Here is a 19781-nt window from a genome sequence, read left to right on the forward strand (position 1 = left end):
ACTTCGCTCGACCTTCTCGTGTTACCGGAAACGAACAAAAAAAAAAAAAAGATATCACGATATTAGTTCCTAAAACCGAGCAACAACTAACGATCAAGGTGCCACGGTGGCCTCACCTAACGGAAGAGCAGCGGCGATGTTTTTCTTGTCCCGCTGTGCTTCGCGCTGTGGGCGTTCGCGATAGCGCACCTACGCTGCATTCCCCACGGTGCGCGCGTCGCTTGCTAGAGGGATACCTGCGGCGACCGGCGTGCTGCGGAACGGAAGCAGCGCGTCCACGTCTCCGAGGCCCCAGGGTGAAGATGCGGAGTTTCGCCGCGTCAACCGAGGGAGAGAGAGGGGATTAAGATGGAGGGAACGGGCTCGTGCAGAACAAGAGCGGTGCGACGCGTCGACGCCCCGAGGGAAAGCGTCTTTGCTCGCTTGGCGGCAGCGACCGGTTTTTCTGCCGGCTCTCGTCAAGCGACCGCCGCCGTTTCCAGGTCGGCGCTCTTCCAGAGCGCTGCCGTCTCGCTTGAAGATACCGCAGTGACGCCAAGTTAAATGCGCACCTCTCCACGTGTTACGATGGGTTTGTTGGGGAGAAAATTCGCTCGATCAAAACATCCGAGTCTGAAGAGCGCGCTTATTGGGAGAAAAACAAAGGTGGTGTTCGGTTCGTCCCTCGTGGCCCCTCGTTACTTCGTGGCGAGCGACGTTACGCCTCGGTGCGCGGAGGGGTATATGGAGAGTCACGTGAGGCTTTGAACCCCGTATGCCTGTTGCCTTATAGGGGCGACAGTATACCACGCCGCGCAGTGTTGTTTGCTGGGTGAGCGACTTTGATGTCTCATCGTGTCCCTTACAGTCCGCCGCAAAAAAGAAAGTGCAGAGGGAGGGCTGGCTAACACGGGGTCCTCATAAAGTTAATGTGGTGTAAGTTACCATTTTCGTAAAAACTATGAGACTGCCTGCCGGCTATAGATAGGTAGATAGATTCTGCGAGCGCTGAACTTAGCTTTGACGTTTGCATCTGTCGGTGGCTTCTGCACAACCTTTTTTTTTTTTCTTTCTTTCCTTATTTTCCGAGCAAACAGTACACGCTTGAGCAAGCGGATGGAAGTAAAAAAAGCCACATTGTGCGGCTTGACAAAGCTCCCGCCGCCTACAATTTTTGGTTGGTTGGTTGGTTGGTTGGTTTGTGGGGTTTAACGTCCCAAAGCAACTCAGGCTATGAGAGACGCCGTAGTGGAGGACTCCGGAAATTTCGACCACCTGGGGTTCTTTAACGTGCACTGACATCGCACAGCACACGGGCGCCTTGCTTTTCGCCTCCATCGAAAAGTGGCCGCCGAGGCCGGGATTCGGCGGCCACTTTTCGATGGAGGCGAAAAGCAAGGCGCCCGTGTGCTGTGCGATGTCAGTGCACGTTAAAGAACCCCAGGTGGTCGAAATTTCCGGAGTCCTCCACTACGGCGTCTCTCATAGCCTGAGTTGCTTTGGGACGTTAAACCCCACAAACCAACCAACCAACCAACCAAAAATTGTAGGCGGCGGGAGCTTTGTCAAGCCGCACAATGTGGCTTTTTTTTACTTCCATCCGCTTGCTCAAGCGTGTACTGTTTGCTCGGAAAATCGGCAAGGCAATGCAAGTATCGCAAGAAAGATGACAAACACTTAAACGATCTTGTACGCAAATTAGCGCAACGCAACATTTGAAAACAAAATTACAATCATATTCAACGAGTAATATTAGAGGAATGTCATCATCATTACTTTCATCATTACAGAAACTAAGGTAACAATTTGGACCTGCATATCGCTAGGCGTTCGTTAACACGTGGTTCCCGGCGACTATCCTGCCTGGATTTGTTCCGTTGAAGGATCGAGAGTTCCCTGTGCGCGAGAGGGAGACAGAAATTCTACCTTTCGAGCCTACTACGTACCTTATGGCGAATGCATTGATTGGCTGGGACGGTGCCTGCTGAAATAAAATCAGTATCAATGGCAGACGTGCATAATAAAACGCGCTCGCCGTGTAATCTGTCTATTCGTCCAGCATTCGGTCTTACAGAAGACGAAGTAATAATAAATGAAGCGTTTCCTTTTTTTTTTTTTTATCGTGGCCAAATTCTGTTGCGCGCTGCGGTCCTTATTTCTTTACGAAACCGGCGAGGAGGAATTCATTAATCGCCAAGCGCGTAGGAGACCGAAGAGCAAAATCTCGCGCGGCACGCAGTCTGCGGAATGCGGCCGCACATTCTCGGAAAACCCGCGCCAGCCGCGATGAAAATATTGCGGGCAAATTAATGACTGCCACTCTTACGGCGTGTATTATACGCTTTGCTGCGCTGTTTATCGTTTCATTTTCTTGACCACTGCGTGGAATATAGTCGCGCGATTGCCGGCAGTCTGTTTCGAACGTGCTCCCCCTTTTTTTTTTAATAAAATCCACTTTTCTTTATAACCTTCCTTCTTGTATGCCGTCTATGCATCAGCACGACACAGACGTACGAGCTCATTACTCCCGCCTCGCGCTGCGGTCCCCTTATGTGGACTAGCGTGGCCGTGTTTGATTTCGTTGGGCGTTTGTTTCGTGGCCAAGCTTCGGCGAAGTTCTTGGTACTAGTTCTCACGAGAAGCAAAGGTGTACCCGCTAAGCCAGACGCGTTGATGTTATAAGGCACGTTCTTCTTCTGTTCTGCAGCACTTCGCTCGATGTATACTTAAGCTTCGCTCCCTTGCTTTTTTTCCCCCCCTTGATGGATCTACTTTTTGATTGTTCCTTCTGTACACATGTAGAGCGTGTTTTCGTGCTGCGTTGTTGCACGCGTTCACTTCACGCACCGCAATACCAGGGTGTGCGTCCCCAGGCCGTCGTCAGGACAAAGGCGCCGACGTAAATAGAGCGTAGCTGAAAAGTTGCAGGACCCGTCTGTAGGGCAGTTTTAGAGGCGGCGAATCAATATTGTTATCTTTGACATGTTTGAGCATGCATATAGAAAATGCAGCAAGGAATCGGCCCGTGTGAAAAAGAAAGGAAGGCCGCGACGACGGAGGAAAAAAATGCAGTTAGTGGAGGTAGCACGCAAGGCAGCTCGTTTGATCACCGCGGCCAGCGCAGTTCGGCTGGACATGGCCGTATTCAAAGCTGCGTCTGAACAGATAGATGTCTATTTATTTACAGATATTGCTTTCTCAGGTTTTGAGACATAGCAGGAGTGGTGATCGTAATCTGAGCCTCCATGCTGATGGAGATTCAGATGACGATCACAATTAATTCCTAGGGTAATTTATTTACTATTGTGAATTCTTACTTCAGATGGCTGACTGCGAACCTTAGGTTGGCTTTTCGTTTGACCTTTCGTCTTGTCACTGCCATTGTTTAGGTATGGCGTGCCTTTGCGGCTTTAAAAGGTTGTCATAACACGCCGGCATCGCTTCGCGTGTACCGCGGGAGCTGTGATGGAACAGCTCTTAGGAGCCGGCGGCCGATCCATTTCCATCTCTTCCTTCCCTGTTGCTATGCCGTCATTGGTTGCTCGCAATTTCTGTTCTGCGTAAGGCATTCGTCTGTCATTGGGCGACTAACATGTGCTCGCGGCTCAGCTTCGGAGTACACTGCGCATAAGCAAACGCTCTCACGCACGCCGCGGGAAGAAAAACACTCCTTGTGAAAATCCGCGGCCGTCTGTGACGCGATTATTACTGGCCGCCGTCTGCTTATTTTCGCCGCTGCGCCCGGGTCGTTGGCGGAGCCACTATACAGAGTCGAACACTGTGTGCGCTTCCCCCGCGTGCTTGGCCTTGCTCAGCTAGCGCGAGAGGAGAAGCCCCGCTTGAAGTCGCACAGCGTCGTCGTAGTACAGCCCCCCCCCCCCCCCCCCCCCCTTCCACGGGAAACTGGGACGCTGTGTCGTAATCGTGTCGCCCCTTTTGTTGCGTCGTCCGTGTCTCTCCGGGTAAAGTTGATTACGTTCTGGCTTCGTGCCAGCGCCGCTCTGTAGGGCGACCACCAGTCAAGCCGCACGATATACAGAGCCCGAGGGCTGTCGACAGCATCTCTCCGGAAGGGAAACCCGGGCGTATCTAGACCTGCAAAAAATCCAGGCATTCAGAATGGGGTGAAAAAAGTTCCGGAACTTGGTTGCGTCTCTGACTTCTGTGCTCAGAAAAGTATAAATAAACGGATTCTTTGGGATCATAATACTATAGCTCCATACTTAGAAACTCTATACGCAAGCTGCTAAATTTTGAAGGCTGTTGAACTGAGGCTGAGAACCTGGTGCTGCGGGGATATTTTCTTAGCGCGCCTTGCTAGTCACCACTCCGAGTGACTGTGGTTGATTATCCGCAAAAACCAGAGAGACACGGTACAGATTTTCACTGAAGCCAAAACAGGGAACGCGTATTGGTGTTAAAAGACGGTTGCGAACGCGAGGGAGGTTACTTTGGGGGAATTCCAGCCCAGCTTTTCACCCGTAGTTCAGGTACGCGTCTACCGCGGTTCTCAAACGTACCAGCGCACGCCCATATCAATTGCGCCACCTTTCCTGCTGGGGGTTACGAATCCCCGCGGCACCGCTGCCGCTGTTCTTGCGCCTGCTCGCTTGCGCGCCGAGTGACAGCCGCGCCTACATTGTCGACCTTGGAAGCCTTCTTTTGCGGCAAGATGTGTCTCCGAGCGGGCGACTTGCATGCATGCATTACCGAATCGCCGTCCTCATCTTTCGCGCGTCGAATTGATCAATGTGTGCCACGGCCGGGTCTCGAGGACGATCGATGCTTGCTTCGGAATCCACCCGCGCGTGCGGTCCTCCGCCTTTCTTTTTCCTCTTCTCGAAGTCATGCACGGAACGGCGTCTTCGAGAGCGCGCACCATCGTTGTGTCGTGCTGCTGTTGTAGCTTTCGATGTTGTTTCGATGCAGCTGGAAGGAGGAGGAGGCCTCCTCGATATATTTACGGAGTCTGCCAGTGGCCCCGATAGCGCGTTCGAGAATAGCGCGCCCTCGCGGCGCGTCGTCGTCACACTTGGCCGCTTTCTCTGTGGGCGACCGGGCGCGCGGCGGTCGGGGTTACCAGGTTAGTCGGGGTCGCCGCGAGCCCCGAGGACCTCTTCTCCCCTCCCTTCGTCGCCGCCACGGAGACCACCGCTGCGACGGCAGGCTATTCGTTGCAGCCTGGAGCGATTGCTTCTCTTCGTGCTCTCAGTGAACTCAGCGGTGACCTGCTACTTTGGCGGTTGGTAGCGCGCTACCCATCCTCTCTCTGCGTGTACGAAGCCTCGCTCCGTAATGTGACGTTCGTTTGTGGGCCTACACGGGTGGCGCGGGTTATATAGGGATCGGTCGCAACAGAGCCTTTTCCGCGAGCGACGACGACAAATGGGACCGCACACCGGGAACAAGACCTCTGCCACGCATCCTTGGTCCTTGCCCTGGCATCCTATCCAAAATTGCGATCTCTCGCACCGACCGACTCGTCGGGGTGTTCTGGGGGTCTCTTGCGTGCTAGCACTGGTAGCCATCTTTTTTTTTTTTTTTTTTTATTGTGCCTGCAAGCGTACGATGGGACGGCCTTCCTCCCTCGTCGCGTGTGCTCATCTAGAGTACCCAAGTTTACGGAATTCCAAGCTCGAGATATCCACTTACGTTTTGGGAAACACGATATGGACCAATCTTTCTTCTGCGTATGGTTGGCTTCATCGTCCCTTTTATTCATATACGGTCTGCCACCACGTTGCAGGAAACGGATGAGACGCTGCTGCGACCATGGCAAGAAAAGCTAAGAATGGGAAAAGGGGCTGGTCTACGAGGGCGTGTCTCTGTGGTCATTTGAGCCCGAACAAAAAAAAAATGCACCACTGCCCCGCACTCAAGGCATGCACACTCGCCTACGGGCGCGATGCGCGCGTGCAGGCCACCGTCGCGTATCGCGCCCTGAGCGGTTGGCCGAGCGTGTCGTCGTGTGGCCGTGCCGTGCGTTTCTAGTGTGCGCTCTGCGGCGGTGCCCGTGGAGTGGGGGGCCGCTTAATCATAGTAGTGGCGGTGGGCCGCTATGGGCAAGAGCGGCCGCGATTCCCCGGTGATGGGAACCAAGAGTTCCGTCCGCTTCATCATCGTCACTTTGGAAGCGCGCGCAGGCAAGAAATAAACGGCGCAGCGGGGGTTAGGCCGATGATGTAGAGTGAGGAGGCAGGGGACCTCAACGGGCTGGCGATGTCGTGGCCAGTCTTCTAATTTTGCGGCGGGACCACGTTTCCTCTTTCCCACGGGATGCTGCGTCCGCGCATCTGGGGCCTCGGGGTGGTGGACGAAGCGGGGAAGGGGGCAGGTAAATTTGTGCATCTGCTGATCTTCCCTGGAGAGGCCAGTACTCGTCCTTCTCCACTACCACACCTGTCGGCAACGGTGGCGGCCCGGACGCGTGCTGCGCGCCTTGGTTTCCGATCTGCCTACGCCTGCCTGCCGTGTGGTCTTCTTCCGGCGGTCCCTCGGCTCGACTGAGGATCTGATGAGGCACTCATCCATGGGGCTGATCTCGGCTAGGAGCGAAGAAGAGGGAAGGGTGGCGCAGGGACAGGTTTGCCGCTTCATCGCTGGTGCTCGCTCGCAGAGTTTGTCGGTCGCTTGAGGCACTAGGGCGAGGAAAGGCGATGGGAGAGGAGGACATGGTGTGTTGACCTTAGCCCGGACGCTGTTTGCACCAACGCTTGTTTGCACTTCTGCCGCGATTAAAGCTCTCTCTCCTCTTTTAGCGCATCGCGTGTCTGTGCGTGCGTGCTTGCGTGAGCGCGCGCTCATGGCTTTGGAAATCCGCTCTTTCGGGCACCCTGATGGCGAGGTCATCCGGCGTAGGCTCCGCGTAAGGGTATGTGAAAACACACACTGTGAAAACTCCCCTCCTGATTTCGGAGGAATCGTGGGCAGCGTCATAGCCCTTCTGTTTGTCTGCGGCCCGCGGAAAGGAGGGCCTTGGCATGCCAGTGCGCTCTGCTCGGCAACGCTTGCTTTCAGGCATCCGCGCCCTTGGGCTCCCGAGTTTGACTTGCGCTTGAGGCGCCGCATTTGTCCCGCGTCGTTTTGACAGCCCCTCCGCCTTTCGATTGAGACTGCAAGGGGACAAGGATCGTTGCTGGCTCGGCGTTTGTTATGCGTGGCCCGAGACAAACGCGATCTTCGCCTGTTCATCTGTTATTTCATGAGCCTCGGTGGGTATTGGCACATGCCCGGGCCCCCTTCCCTCAAATCATCATCATCATCATCATCATCATCAGCCTGATTATACCCACTGCAGGGCGAAGGCCTCTCCCATATTTCTCCACTTAACCCGGTTCTGTGCTAGCTGCATCCACTTGACCCCTGCGAACTTCTTAATCTCATCCGCCCACCTAACTTTCTGCCGCCCCCTGCTACGCTTTCCTTCCCTTGGAATCCAGTTTGTTACCCTCAGCGACCATCGGTTATCCTCTCTTCGCACTACATGTCCTGCCCATGTCCATTTCTTCTTCTTAGTTTCCACTAGAATGTCGGTAACTTGAGTTATTTCTCTGACCCACTCTGCACGCTTTCTATCTCTTAATGTTACCCCTACCATTTTTCGTTCAATAGCCCTCTGGGTTGTCCTCAACTTAAGTAGAACTCTCTTGGTTAGCCTCCACGTTTCCGCCCCATAGGTGAGTACAGGCAAGATGCAACTGTTGTATACTTTCCTCTTGAGCGATACCGGTAAGCTGCTAGTCATAATCTGCGAGTGCTTGCCAAATGCGCTCCATCCCAATCTTATTCTTCTTGTTATTTCCCTTTCATGGTCCGGATCTGCGGTTACTACCTGTCCTAAGTAGACATATTCGCCTACTACTTCCAGTATTTCGCTACCTAATGTAAACTGCTGTTCCTTCCCGAGGCTGTTGAACATTACCTTAGTCTTCTGCATATTGATTTTCAAGCCTACCTTTCTACTTTTACTGTCTAGGTCATCAATCATTATTTGCAGTTCATCCCCCGAGTTGCTTAGCAAGGCAATGTCATCAGCAAATCGCAGATTACTGAGGTATTCTCCATCTACCCTTATCCCTAACTGCTCCCATTCCAAGTCTCTGAATACTTCCTCTAAACAAGCTGTGAATAGTACTGGGGAGATTGTGTCTCCTTGCCTAACACCTTTCTTTATGGGAATTTTGTTGCTTTCTTTATGTAGAACTATGGTTGCTGTGCAGCCACTGTATATATCTTCCAGCACTTTCACGTACGGCTCGTCTACCCCCTGATTTCGCAATGCCTGCATCACCGCCGAGGTTTCAACTGAGTCAAATGCTTTTTCGTAATCAATGAATGCTATGTATAAGGGCTGGTTATATTCCGAGCATTTTTCTGTCACCTGATTGATGGTATGGATGTGATCGATAGTAGAGTACCGTTTCCGAAAGCCTGCTTGATCCTTTGCTTGATTGCAGTCTAAGGTTGTCCTGATTCTATTAGCGATTACCTTAGTAAATACCTTATACGTAACAGACAGTAAGCTGATTGGTCTGTAATTTTTAAGGTCCTTAGAGTCCCCTTTCTTGTGAATGAGGATAATGTTTGCATTCTTCCATGCTTCCGGTACCGTCGATGACACCAGGCACTGCGTATACAGGGTGGCCAGCTTTTCTAGCACGATATCCCCCGCGTCCTTCAGCAAATCTGTAGTTATCTGATCCTCTCCAGCTGATTTCCCCCTTTTCACAGTTTCTAGTGCTTTCTTGACCTCGTCCTTCGTCACTGGTGGAACGTCTGACTGTTTTTCCCTACCGCCAATCTCATTACGGTCCTGACTACTCTGGCTACTGTAGAGATCTGTATAGAACTCCTCGGCTACTTTGACTATCTTGTCCATATTAGTGATGACGTTGCCCGCCTTGTCCCTTATCGCATACATCTGGTTTTTGCCTATGCCCAATTTCTTCTTTACCGCTTTAAGGCTTCCCCCGTTCTTTACGGCACGCTCAATTTTCTCCATGTTATACTTCCTTATATCGGCCACCTTGCGCTTACTGATTAGCTTTGATATCTCGGCCAATTCGATCTGGTCTGTTGGATTGGAAGCTTTCATACTCTGCCGTTTCTTAATCAAATCTTTCGTCTCCTTAGACAGCTTACCGGTATCCTCTCTAACTATCCTACCGCCTACTTCTACCGCGCACTCAGTAATGATATCTCTGAAATTATTGTTCCTTGCCTCTAGGGTAATGTCGCCATCCTCAGTTAGAGCTGAATACCTATTCTGTAGCGAGATCCTGAACTCTTCTGCCCTCCCCCTCACCGCTAATTCGTTGATGGGTTTCTTTCTTACCAATCTATTGCGTTCCTTTTTCAGATTTAGGCTAATTCGGGACCTCACCATCCTGTGGTCACTGCATCGCACTTTCCCGATTACCTCTACATCCTGCACAATGGTGGGGCTTGAACACATTATGAAGTCAATTTCATTTTTAGCCTCTCCGTTAGGACTTTTCCATGTCCATTTCCGGTTCTTCCGTTTGCTGAAGAAGGTATTCATGATTCGTAAGTTATTGCGCTCTGCAAACTCAACTAGTAACTCCCCCCTGCTATTCCTAGAGCCAATGCCATAGTCACCTACTGCCTTGTCTCCTGCCTGTTTTTTCCCTACCTTGGCATTGAAGTCGCCCATTAGTACAGTATACTGCGTCTTTACTTTTCGCATTGCCGATTCTACATCTTCATAGAAGCTTTCAACTGCCTGGTCATCATAACTACATGTAGGTGCATAGGCCTGTACAACCTTCAGTTTATACCGCTGAATTTCCCTCAAATACCGTAGGCCAAAGAACTTCGCGCAGAGCACGACTGGTTTGCGTTCCCGAAGGAAAGAGGGAGCACAGAATACGGCTCTGCGTGAGCGGTGTCAATTTGAGCCCATTGACTCGCGGACGTTGGCTGAACCTTGGGCTCTCCAAGGCGAGTTAAGTTGCGTAACTGAGTGGCGTCCTTACAGAGGAAGCACGCATTTGCTTTTCCTTACCATTTCGCTTTTTTTTTTTTCTCAATGGCGCCAGGAGAGGACTTGGGCAGCAATTTATGGCCGACGCACGTGCGTTGACCCCTCCGTAATAAGCGGCTGTTCGGTGTCTGCCTTTTAACAATAAGCGCGCACTGGTTGTTGCGCTCCCCCCGAGAGAACGCGATTGTCCCCTTTGAGAGAGCATCGGAGGTGGTAGTTCATACGAGGCTAGAGCTGCCGCTCCTTGGGCGCTCTGTCTTTCCTCGCGGGGAAGGGAGAGGCGGTTTGAGGAGAGATGCACGCGTTCCGAGCCCGTTCCTTGAGCGGGAGTAACAAAAGACAGGCGGCTAGTGTTGCCCCCGCTGCTGAACATTGGTGGTGGAGGGCTGGCATGTCTTCGTGACGACGCCGGCGGCTTCGGCTGTACGTACACCCGTCCCTCTTTGTCGGCGCGGCGCCGACAAAACGCCGATTACGGCGCTGACAGCGTGATGAACACGAGTCGAAGCGGCGGCGGGCTCCACTCGTGTGACGTGACGACCGCATGCCTGGATGATTTCTCTTCGCATCCCCCTCGCTCTGCTTCCCTCGCTGATCATCGTCGCGGTGCTGGTAGGGGCGACGGGCTTGTGCCTTCTTCGTCATCGTCGCTTGAGCTTTCGATTGCGCGGCTTCGCTTGTGCCGTTTCTTGCATTGTTTGCCACCGCGTGCGGTCCTCCCACTCGTCGATGGTTCCCGCGGGGCTCTCCGTCGCTGCGCAGCTTGGGCTAACCCCTCGTGCGTTCCTCCGTCACCCCGACCGCGCTATGCAAGCTGACGCGTGTGGGCGGGGGACGGCGGTGTGTACCTACTTTTCTGCCGGCGCGCGGGCAGGGTCAGCAACCTTGCCTTGTGCGGGATCGATCAAAGCGTGTGTACGGCTGGGGTTTGCTGCTCGGCGGAGAGGGAGCGCAGGGGAAAACCCCGCGGGTGCTGTTCGGGAATTCGGGTCCTCGATCGCGAAGCGCTGTGTGTGCCTCTGCTTCGCACCTCGGCATCATTCGTTCCTCCGGCATATATTGCAATCGTCGTCCTGTTTCGAAAAGCGGGAGTCGGAATCAGTGCCCCTCCGGTTTCTCCCAGTTTGCTCAGCGCAAATTGGACCCGGCGTACTGTCACCGACTATGCATGCATTGTTTCGTCCAGGCAACGACTCCGTCCGGCCATCACCGACTTTGCAGAGCACACGCGAAGAACAGTTGTCGGGTCGATAATTTGTACCAGGGCAGACTTCAGGATCTGGGAGAGGTGGGTTTTCTTTTCTGGAAGGGTGCGCTCTGTGCACATATGTTGCACTACTGGCTTTCATGAAGCCATGTCCAAATCTCGTGCGCTATATGACCTTTCGTGAAGTCGATCGCTAGACCGGAGAGCATTTGGGTTTGCTATCGCTGTCGTTGAGGGACTCTGGTATATCTCGCGCCCGAAATAACGGCCCCACGGACCGGCCTTCGACGCGTCGTACTAGAATCACGGAGGATACGAGCAGTGCTGCGCGTTCCGTTACTTCACGATCGCCAAGCGCGCAGGAAAAAAAAAAAAAAAAAGCAGCCAGTATCGCATTAATATACATCCGTGCTCATCTTCAGCGCATGGAGAAGCTCTTCAAGTGGGCTGCGTGTCAGCACTGCTTACTTCCGCAACAGCGGTGTGCGTCCGTGACATGGATGTCTTCCGCCCCAGCGCGTTCGAGCGGGCTTTCGCCATCCATCACTCGACATGGCGGTCATGTTTCATTTTACGCGGGGCCGATTTCGAGCGCGGCGGCGAAAACTGCTTCCAGGAATCCGCGGCGCGTGCCGCTCGGAAGAAACCGCCAGAGGCAGCGCCGAAGAAGGACTTGGCACCTCGCTCGACGCGATGTGCGTTATTATACCTCGGTAGGCGTCGTTTGCGCCATATACTTCTTTTTCCCGAATGCATGCATGCATGCATACCGTAGGCGCGCGGCTCGAGCAGCCTCCACCGCGCCTTCTTTCTTCAAGGGCGCGAGCGCTGTTGCCACACGCTCCCTCGAGCGAAGCCCGCTACTCCCCCACTTCCACTTTGTCCCCTGCAGCAGGGGCTGCGAGCATCGGGCGGTGCTGTAGTCTCGGTGGGGACATGTGCTGCTGCTGTTGTCGCATGACACACATTTCTCATCCGCGCTTCGTTTTTAACTCCGCGAGATTTTATTTATTGCCTCTGCATTTTTGCTTTTCGTTTTTATCATTCGATCGTTCACGCTCAGCTGCGCGGCGCCATCGCAGGGCGTGGTGGGTGCGAGTAGCGGCGTGACGGGCGGCTAGCTATGCAGCGCGCGGTATGATCTTGCGCAGTCGAGGGGCGGCCTCTTAGGCAACGACATTCGAACATACGGGGCGACCGCCGTGTGTGTCGCCTTCATTATATATATATAGCTATATATATATATATATATATATATATATATATATATATATATATATATATATATATATATATATATATATATATATATATATATAGCTATGCGTGGGAGCTGGCAGGTTGTCTTGTGAGACAGCGTAAAGTCTCGCACGTAAACTGGTTGCGACAGGAGAGGGTTTTTCTGTGCGCGTTTATGCGAAACGTTCATTTGCCTTTGACGTATAGCTTGGCCCATTCCAGCACTATAATCTCGTCAGCACTGGAAGTGGTAGGCGAATATGTTTACTTAGGACAGGTAGTAACCTCAGATCCGGACCATGCAAGGGAGATAACCTGGAGAATAAGATTACGATCATTTGGCAAGTACTCGCACATTATGACTAGCAGCTTACCGGTATTGCTAAAAAGGAAAGTATACAACAGTTGCATCTTGCCTTATGGGGCTGAAACTTGGAGGCTAACGAAAAGGGTTCTACGTAAGTTGAGGACAACGCAGGGGGCTGTGGAAAGAAAAATGGTAGGGTAACATTAAGAGATAGGAAGCGTGCAGAGTGGGTCAGAGAAATAACTGAAGTTAATGACCTCCTAAGATATATCAAGAAGAAATGGGCAGGGCATATAGTGCGAAGAGAAGATAACCGATGGTCGCTTAGGGTAACGAATTTGATTCGAAGGGAAGGAAAGCACAGCAGGGTGCGGCAGAAAGTTAGGTGGGCGGATGAGGTTAAGAAGTTCTTAGGGGTCATGTGGATGCAGTTAACACAGAACCGGGTTAATTGGAGGAATATGGAAGAGGGTACATCCCTGATCTATCCTTTCCCTTCACTCAATTTCGTTTAAAGCGGCGTTTGCAACGATAATAATTATAATCGTCAAATGTTGGTTTAAAATTACGACGGCGCTTTTTTCTGCCTTCAATGCGGCTTGGTGTTTCCGAATTCTGCCTTTACACTTTGTATAAACCTTGCATCAGGCGCGCGTGCGGAAAGTTGAGCCTAATGCCGCTTCGCTAATGAACAAGCCGACGACCAGCTGTCACTGAGTATATTGTCTCTCGCGGGCCGTGCGTGCGTGCCGGCGTGTTCAAGACAAGGGTAGAGAAAAGGCACAGCGAGGGCCGGAAATTTCGAGAGTGCAAAGGAAGGAAAGAAAAAGAAAACGAGACAGGGTACAAGGGCGAAACAAAGATTATGGTAATGAAGCGGCGGCCGCTGTGCCGTCGTCGCTTTTCGCGGTCCGTGTACGCGCGCGTGCGTGTTGTTTCCGTCTGTACACACACGCACTTTCGCGCATCAGGGGGTTGCGACGTGCGTGCCACTAGAGCGCGCACGGGCTGTGATGGTGTGGCGCCGCACACATACTGTACGGGGCCGCCGACGACTCTCGATGGCCGTGCCGTGGTGGCAATTACGACCGCGAGGCTAATTGCGACTGCTGATAGGGGCGGCCACGGCACTCGGGACACAGATTGCGCCTCCCGCTAATGGTCTTCGTGCGGTCTCTGTTTCCTAAATGAATTCGCGGCTTGCGCTCGACAGAGGGAACACTCGGCATCTGGCCGCCGATGTCCAAGCTCAAGCACGGGGTCCTCGGCGACTGCGCGCGCACGGCCATGGGCCAGTGACGCCGTGACAGCTTTCCATTATCGCGTGCTCGAAGGAGCGACAACACCTGATGATTGAAATACTTAGGACGGACAGGTATACAGCGCAGCTGCTGCTGCTGCTGGACATGCAGGCCAGTCCAGCCTGAAACGTGGCGACATCACGGGAACACTGTGAGGAAATTAAGGACTCTCTGGACGGAGTTCGGTCCCACGGACAGCGGGAGCGGTGTTTTTTCCGGAGACTGGGCAGAATCAAAAATGTCGATCCTGAAACTGTCCCTGCCGACGTCCGAAATACACGCATCGTCAAATTCACGACTTCGAGCTGTCCTGTAACTTTCCTTCCTTGCCTTGCCACCTCCGGACCCTGAGCACAACAAACATTTTTTTGGCAAGTAAGTTCCTGTTTCGAAGTAAGTCCATGCAACGTACGTGTCTCGTTACGCGCCAGGAACGGAAGATGGAGGAGGAAAATTTCCCGTCGCTTTTCTTATTCGGCGGGGACGAGTGCGCGCGACGGCGGCCCTACCCAAGTGTGAAAGGCGACGCGCGCAGCTGTGCTCGCTTCCCGGAAATTGGCCGCGCCGGCGCTGTCACTGATCCGAAGCGTTTCGAGGGATAGCCTCCCTTTTGCTTCCCGAGGAGGACGACGACGCCTCGAGGTGGACATTCCGGGCGGGCGGCGATCGACCGGCGCTCCCTCACGTCCCCGCTGTCTTGCCCGAAGCCGCAGTGTATCTGCGGGGAAGGAGCTGCGGGTCCGGAGGAGGAGAGAGGGCACAAGGAAGAGGAAACCCGGGAATGCGGGCGGGAAGACGGACGATTCCCCCAGGGCACAGCAGTGACGAAGGCTCGCGTTGCAGGGCTTCGGAACCAGAGCAGCCTGGGCGCCCAAGATGACGTCGGCCTTCGGATCGTGCTCCTCGTGGAGGCTAGGGACAGTTAATAATTCTAGGAGCTCCTACTGTTCTTTCTCCCTTCCCCTTTGATGTCACTGCGCATTGTCATCCATGTCTGCAGCTCGTTTGCTTAACGAATGCACGAGACGGTGTACCTCAACAACCAGCATTGCTGCAGCTAAAGCAGCACGTGCTGATGAGTATACAGTAGCGCCGAAACGCCGCCCGGCCTCCCTGTCGCGACAGAGGAGGCGAAGTTTTCGAGCAGGTGATCGATTGTGAAGACAATGCTGTGACCCGTGCGAAGGCGCGCAGACATGCAGGATTAATGGAGCAGTGGAGTCAAGTCAAGGTTTCGCTTTCTTTATTCTGAAGTGCTGTAGACTAGTGTGCTGCTCATTAACCTTTAGACATTGTTCGTGTTAGGAATCAAACGGAGACCCTGTGCATAGTCTGTCAAAAATGTAGTCTGCGGGGTTCCTTATGATCCCTGTAGCGGGGATCCTGGAAGTACTGCTGGAATACCCAAGTTTGTACAACGAGATCTCGTCACCTGCGAGGTTTCGAACACTAGATACGGTCAACAAGCCTCGTTAAAAGGCTTAAGCCGCGTTCAGACTACGTGCGCAACGCACGTATCGTTCGTAAGGATCGTAAGCGTAAGCACAAAAAACGTAACGTGTCTGTTCAGACTGCTGTCGTATTGAGCGTAAAATGCGCAACGTACGCAGCAAGCGTGGGCGTAAAGCCGCGTTCAGACTACGTGCGCAACGCACGTATCATTCGTAAGAATCGTAAGCGTAAGCGCAAAAAACGTAACGTGTCTGTTCAGACTGCTGTCGTATTGAGCGTAAAATGCGCAACGTACGCAGCCGGCGTGGTCGTAAATGTCGGAGGACCCGCGACTTTTACGACTAGTAGAGATGCGTCTGTTACGACGTGACCAATGAGCATAGCCGTTTCGGTTTTCCCTTTCCGGTCTCTGGGCTTCCGGTCCTCCCAGACTTCGCGCGCTGGCGGATAGCAGACGACACCACTCGACGTTCTGATAGTTCCGACACTGCTAGATTGTTTCGGCTCGCCAGTGTTCGTGTTGTGTTTACAATGTGCAGTACAGGAGGAGTGTTTTCATTGTGCAATGATGAGCTGCTCATCGAAGAAGTACGGCAGAGGCCGGTTCTTTATGATCAGCGGCTGAAGTCACACCGTGACAAGCAACTACAAAATGATGCCTGGCTGCAAATATCCAGTGCATTGAATCAAACCAGTAAGTGATTTTCAATTTTTCATTTGCGGACAAACTGCAATCAAATGCTCCCTCTCGTCTAGAAAATTGAAGTTATGGCGCAGTGCGAGTGTTGATAATGTTTGCGGTAATGCGCTGTCCGTTTAATTTGTTTCAGTGCATTTTCGCAACCCGTCAGATATACCTGCGTAACATTAATTACCGACATGTTTGCAATAATGCTTTTATGTGGTAGGATAAGGATCCTGTCAAGGTGTTTTTCGGGCGTTGTTGGTGCTGTGTCGCTAACACAATGTGAAGCGGCGATTTCTGGTGCAGAGGTGGGCTTGGAAATCTCTCACGAGTGCGTCAGTGATTTATAGTTTAAATCAGCACGAAATCTAGCACAGAAGTGCTATTCGCTGCATGTGACAACCATCGGTGTGGAGTTGAACCGTAAACCGAAACATTCAAGGCTGTCTATGGGAACGGTTCGCAGTATGAGTCGGCAGGAGTGTCTGCATGAGGACCGACTATGCCATCACTTCGTCGCACATAATAAGCCATTACCCTTTTTGATTCTGTTGCCACCCTGCCGAACTCAGACTGGCAGGCCATAATAAACGTTCATATAGCTCACTTCTACGTCGGTGTACATAAACATTATGCTCGGCTAGAAATACGGCAGCAGCCAGCTTCCTTACAGCGTGCGCCGTTTGCAATGTGTTGTTTGCATTGTATAAACACGTTCTTTTTCTATGCTCAATGCAGCGGCAGTGTTACAGCACCGCTGGAACTATCTGCGACAGAAGTTCCTTCGACTACGAAAGGTGTATGTAAAGTCTGGAAGTGGCGCAGCGGACGTGGAGAAAGCATGGGTCCTTATGCCAAACCTTATGTTCCTGGTTGACGCTATACAACGCCGAAGGTAAAAGCGAATTATTTGCTTTATTGCTGGTCAGTAGCTGTGGAATTTTGCTGCTAAGCATGGGTTGATAATTTTAGAAGCAGCTGCAGCGGCAATATTTTGACGAAGAAATGCAAGCAGTTACGCCGGGCTGTTGCGCAGGAGGAAAGCATGCTCCCGCTGTTCCTTTTTGGTTTTAGATTCTTTAGTGCTTTGCGACCGGAGGCGTCCAGGCGTTTGTAGGACGTCTTCGTTGACAACAAGTGAGGGAACAGTATTGCCCTGCAGCAAAAGGCCGATGCTTAGCAAGGTTGTGGTCGGGCCGCAGAACCGAGCTGGCGTGGACCCACTGGTGTTTGAAAGAAGACCGCCGTAAAAGACGAAAAGTAAACAGCATCTGCCGAAGGGGGGGAGTTAATGGGACGCGTTTCGCGAACGTTTGTGTCTATTGCGCACCCCGACTCATTGTTTAGATACAGCTGCACGACCTTTTTAGTCGCCGCACCGAAACGTCTCGAAGATCCCTTTCCGACATTCGTAAAGTGGATCTCGTGGGAAGCGCTGCTGAAGGACCGCGCGCCAGAAGTACGTGCGAACGGGGATTGTCGAAAAAAAAAAAATAAAAGGATGTACCGACTGAGATAGGACCTTCGCCCCGAAACAAAAAGACACCCCGCTATGGGCCAGATGGAAACACCCGCGGGCGTCACGCACCGCCTTGCTTCTTTGACCGAATGTTGGGGAACTCTTGTGGGCGGCAGCATCAAACGTTTGCCGGCAGAGTACTGGGGAAGCGTGAGGACGGAAGCTGGCGTACAAGGCCACTGTCACACTGCCTGCGGTGGACAGGCATGCGCTTGAACCGAATTCGTTCACATTTCTGATTTCTTGCTCTGTTGTAGTTTACATTAGATTTTTTTTTTTTTAGAAAAAAAAATGTGTACCGTCACAAGTAGTGCTGGAGAATTTGTTTTTCATCGGAGCCTAATTCACTGAAGAGAAAATTTCTAGCCTTTATGCTCAGTTGTACTCTAACAAAGAGCGTCCAGGAGTGGAATATTTACAAGCTAAAGCCAGCCTGTACAATTGGGCACATTGGCTTGTCAATGTTAATGGGAAGTTTAAAGACAGCCCCATGTGATACAGATTTGCATTGCACTGCTCTCTAATTTTAATAATGCCTGAGTTTGTGTGACTATAGGCATCTAATGTGTTTTTGTTTTTGTCATTACTGTACGCAGCCTGGCGAGAAGAGACGAACCTACAGCTGCGGTTCCTTTGACTCAGCAGCCACTTGAGCCAGTCAATGACTCAATTGCATCTGTGGAAGGTCTATGCCGCACGTTCTACATTGATAGCACTCAGGAGGAGATGTCACTTCCTGAGGATATTATGCAAGTGTCACCCCTTCCAGAAGCTTCGAGAGAGTCAAGCAATGAGGGAGATAATAGGTCTGCAGCAAATGTACCTTCCTGTTCAGGAGAGACGGCTGCATCGGATAAAAACAAGCGCACAAAAAGAAAGAAGAGCGACTTGGACGATTTAATGTTGTCAACGCTCCAAGCGAATCGCCATAGGCTAAATGAGCTAAAAACAGCTGCCATGTCAGTAGATGACGACGAACATTTCTTATTGAGTTTGAAAGGCCTCCTCGGTAAGGTGGATGAGCGTAGAAAAGAGCTCCTAAAACTTAAAATCCACAAACTATTGGTTGAGGAAGCATTCAAGCTTAACGATACAGATGTTTAAAGGAGTAGAAGCCCTAAAATTTTGGAATGCATTCTTTTGTTCTGTGTGATGATTGTCGAACACCTGGTGCCCCTTCAACTAACTATAACTTATGCTTTATTTTCTGCCTTACATGTTGTTATATCTTATTTGCTATTATCTCACTTGATTTATTTTTGCATCGCGCCGTAATTTTGCTCATTTTTCCATTGCTTGTTTGTGCTGTATTTTGCTCTTTTTTCCTAGCATATCCCAGAAATGTTCCATATGTTAACTCTACCTCTCGATCTGTACACAATGCCCTCGGGTCCTTAAGATCGAGAAAATGAAGTAAAAATTTTCTGTTTATTATTATGCACCTACATGACCGAACAGTCTTGTAACAAAATATTTATGCAGTGCAAAAGCCCTTTCCGAACGAAATAAACATTATCAAAACGACGTTGTGTTCGCAAAACATTTATTTCATTATTAGTGATACATTATCACTTATGCAATACAGTCACAGCAAAAGTACAGCGCACAATTAAGGCAAATCACGATGTTGTCAAGACATATGTCGCTGAACAGGATGCCACAGAAAAAAAAAAGCAGCTCAACTTGCATTTAAACCCATTGCCAGCTCACGGAACCCTCACCATGAAAATAAGCAGCAAAGAAGTCTCTCACTTCAGACGCTTTCTTAGAATAAGCATTAGAGCCTTGTCTAGGTATTTGTGGCAGGGGTTCAGTGCCGTTTCTCCATTCTCCTGGCATGACTGCACCTGCACTGTTTGTAGTATCTCCAAACTGCGGTGGACAGTAGCCACCTGGCAGCCTCCCTTCCTGCATCAGGTAATTGTGCAGGCAACAGCAAGCAGCTGAAACTGCAACCGCAATCTTCGGCAGCAGACTCATGCGGTTCCGGAGCACTCTCCATCGTGCACACAAAATTCCGAAAGCATTTTCTCTGCACCGCCGTGCTCGCGAAAGCCTGTAGTTGTACACCCTTTTTGGTGTGTTTGGT

General features: G+C 51.6%; 2 protein-coding genes across 4 annotated transcripts in view; both read left to right on the forward strand.

The window, feature by feature from the left end:
• Window positions 1–19781, forward strand: part of Sema1a (semaphorin 1a) — a 131468-nt gene that overhangs the window by 76124 nt on the left and 35563 nt on the right. The gene's annotated exons all lie outside the window — the stretch shown is intronic.
• LOC146198775 (uncharacterized) lies at window positions 15799–19208 on the forward strand. Its single transcript, XM_084594260.1, has 3 exons — window positions 15799–16182; window positions 16912–17068; window positions 18289–19208. Exons 1-3 carry the CDS (start codon window positions 16020–16022, stop codon window positions 18794–18796), a joined length of 828 nt encoding a protein of 275 aa, XP_084450386.1. The 5' UTR covers window positions 15799–16019; the 3' UTR covers window positions 18797–19208.

Source organism: Amblyomma maculatum, chromosome 2 (genome assembly GCF_055883805.1).
Source record: "Amblyomma maculatum isolate TAMU_Amacu chromosome 2, ASM5588380v1, whole genome shotgun sequence".
Lineage (NCBI taxonomy): Eukaryota > Metazoa > Arthropoda > Arachnida > Ixodida > Ixodidae > Amblyomma > Amblyomma maculatum.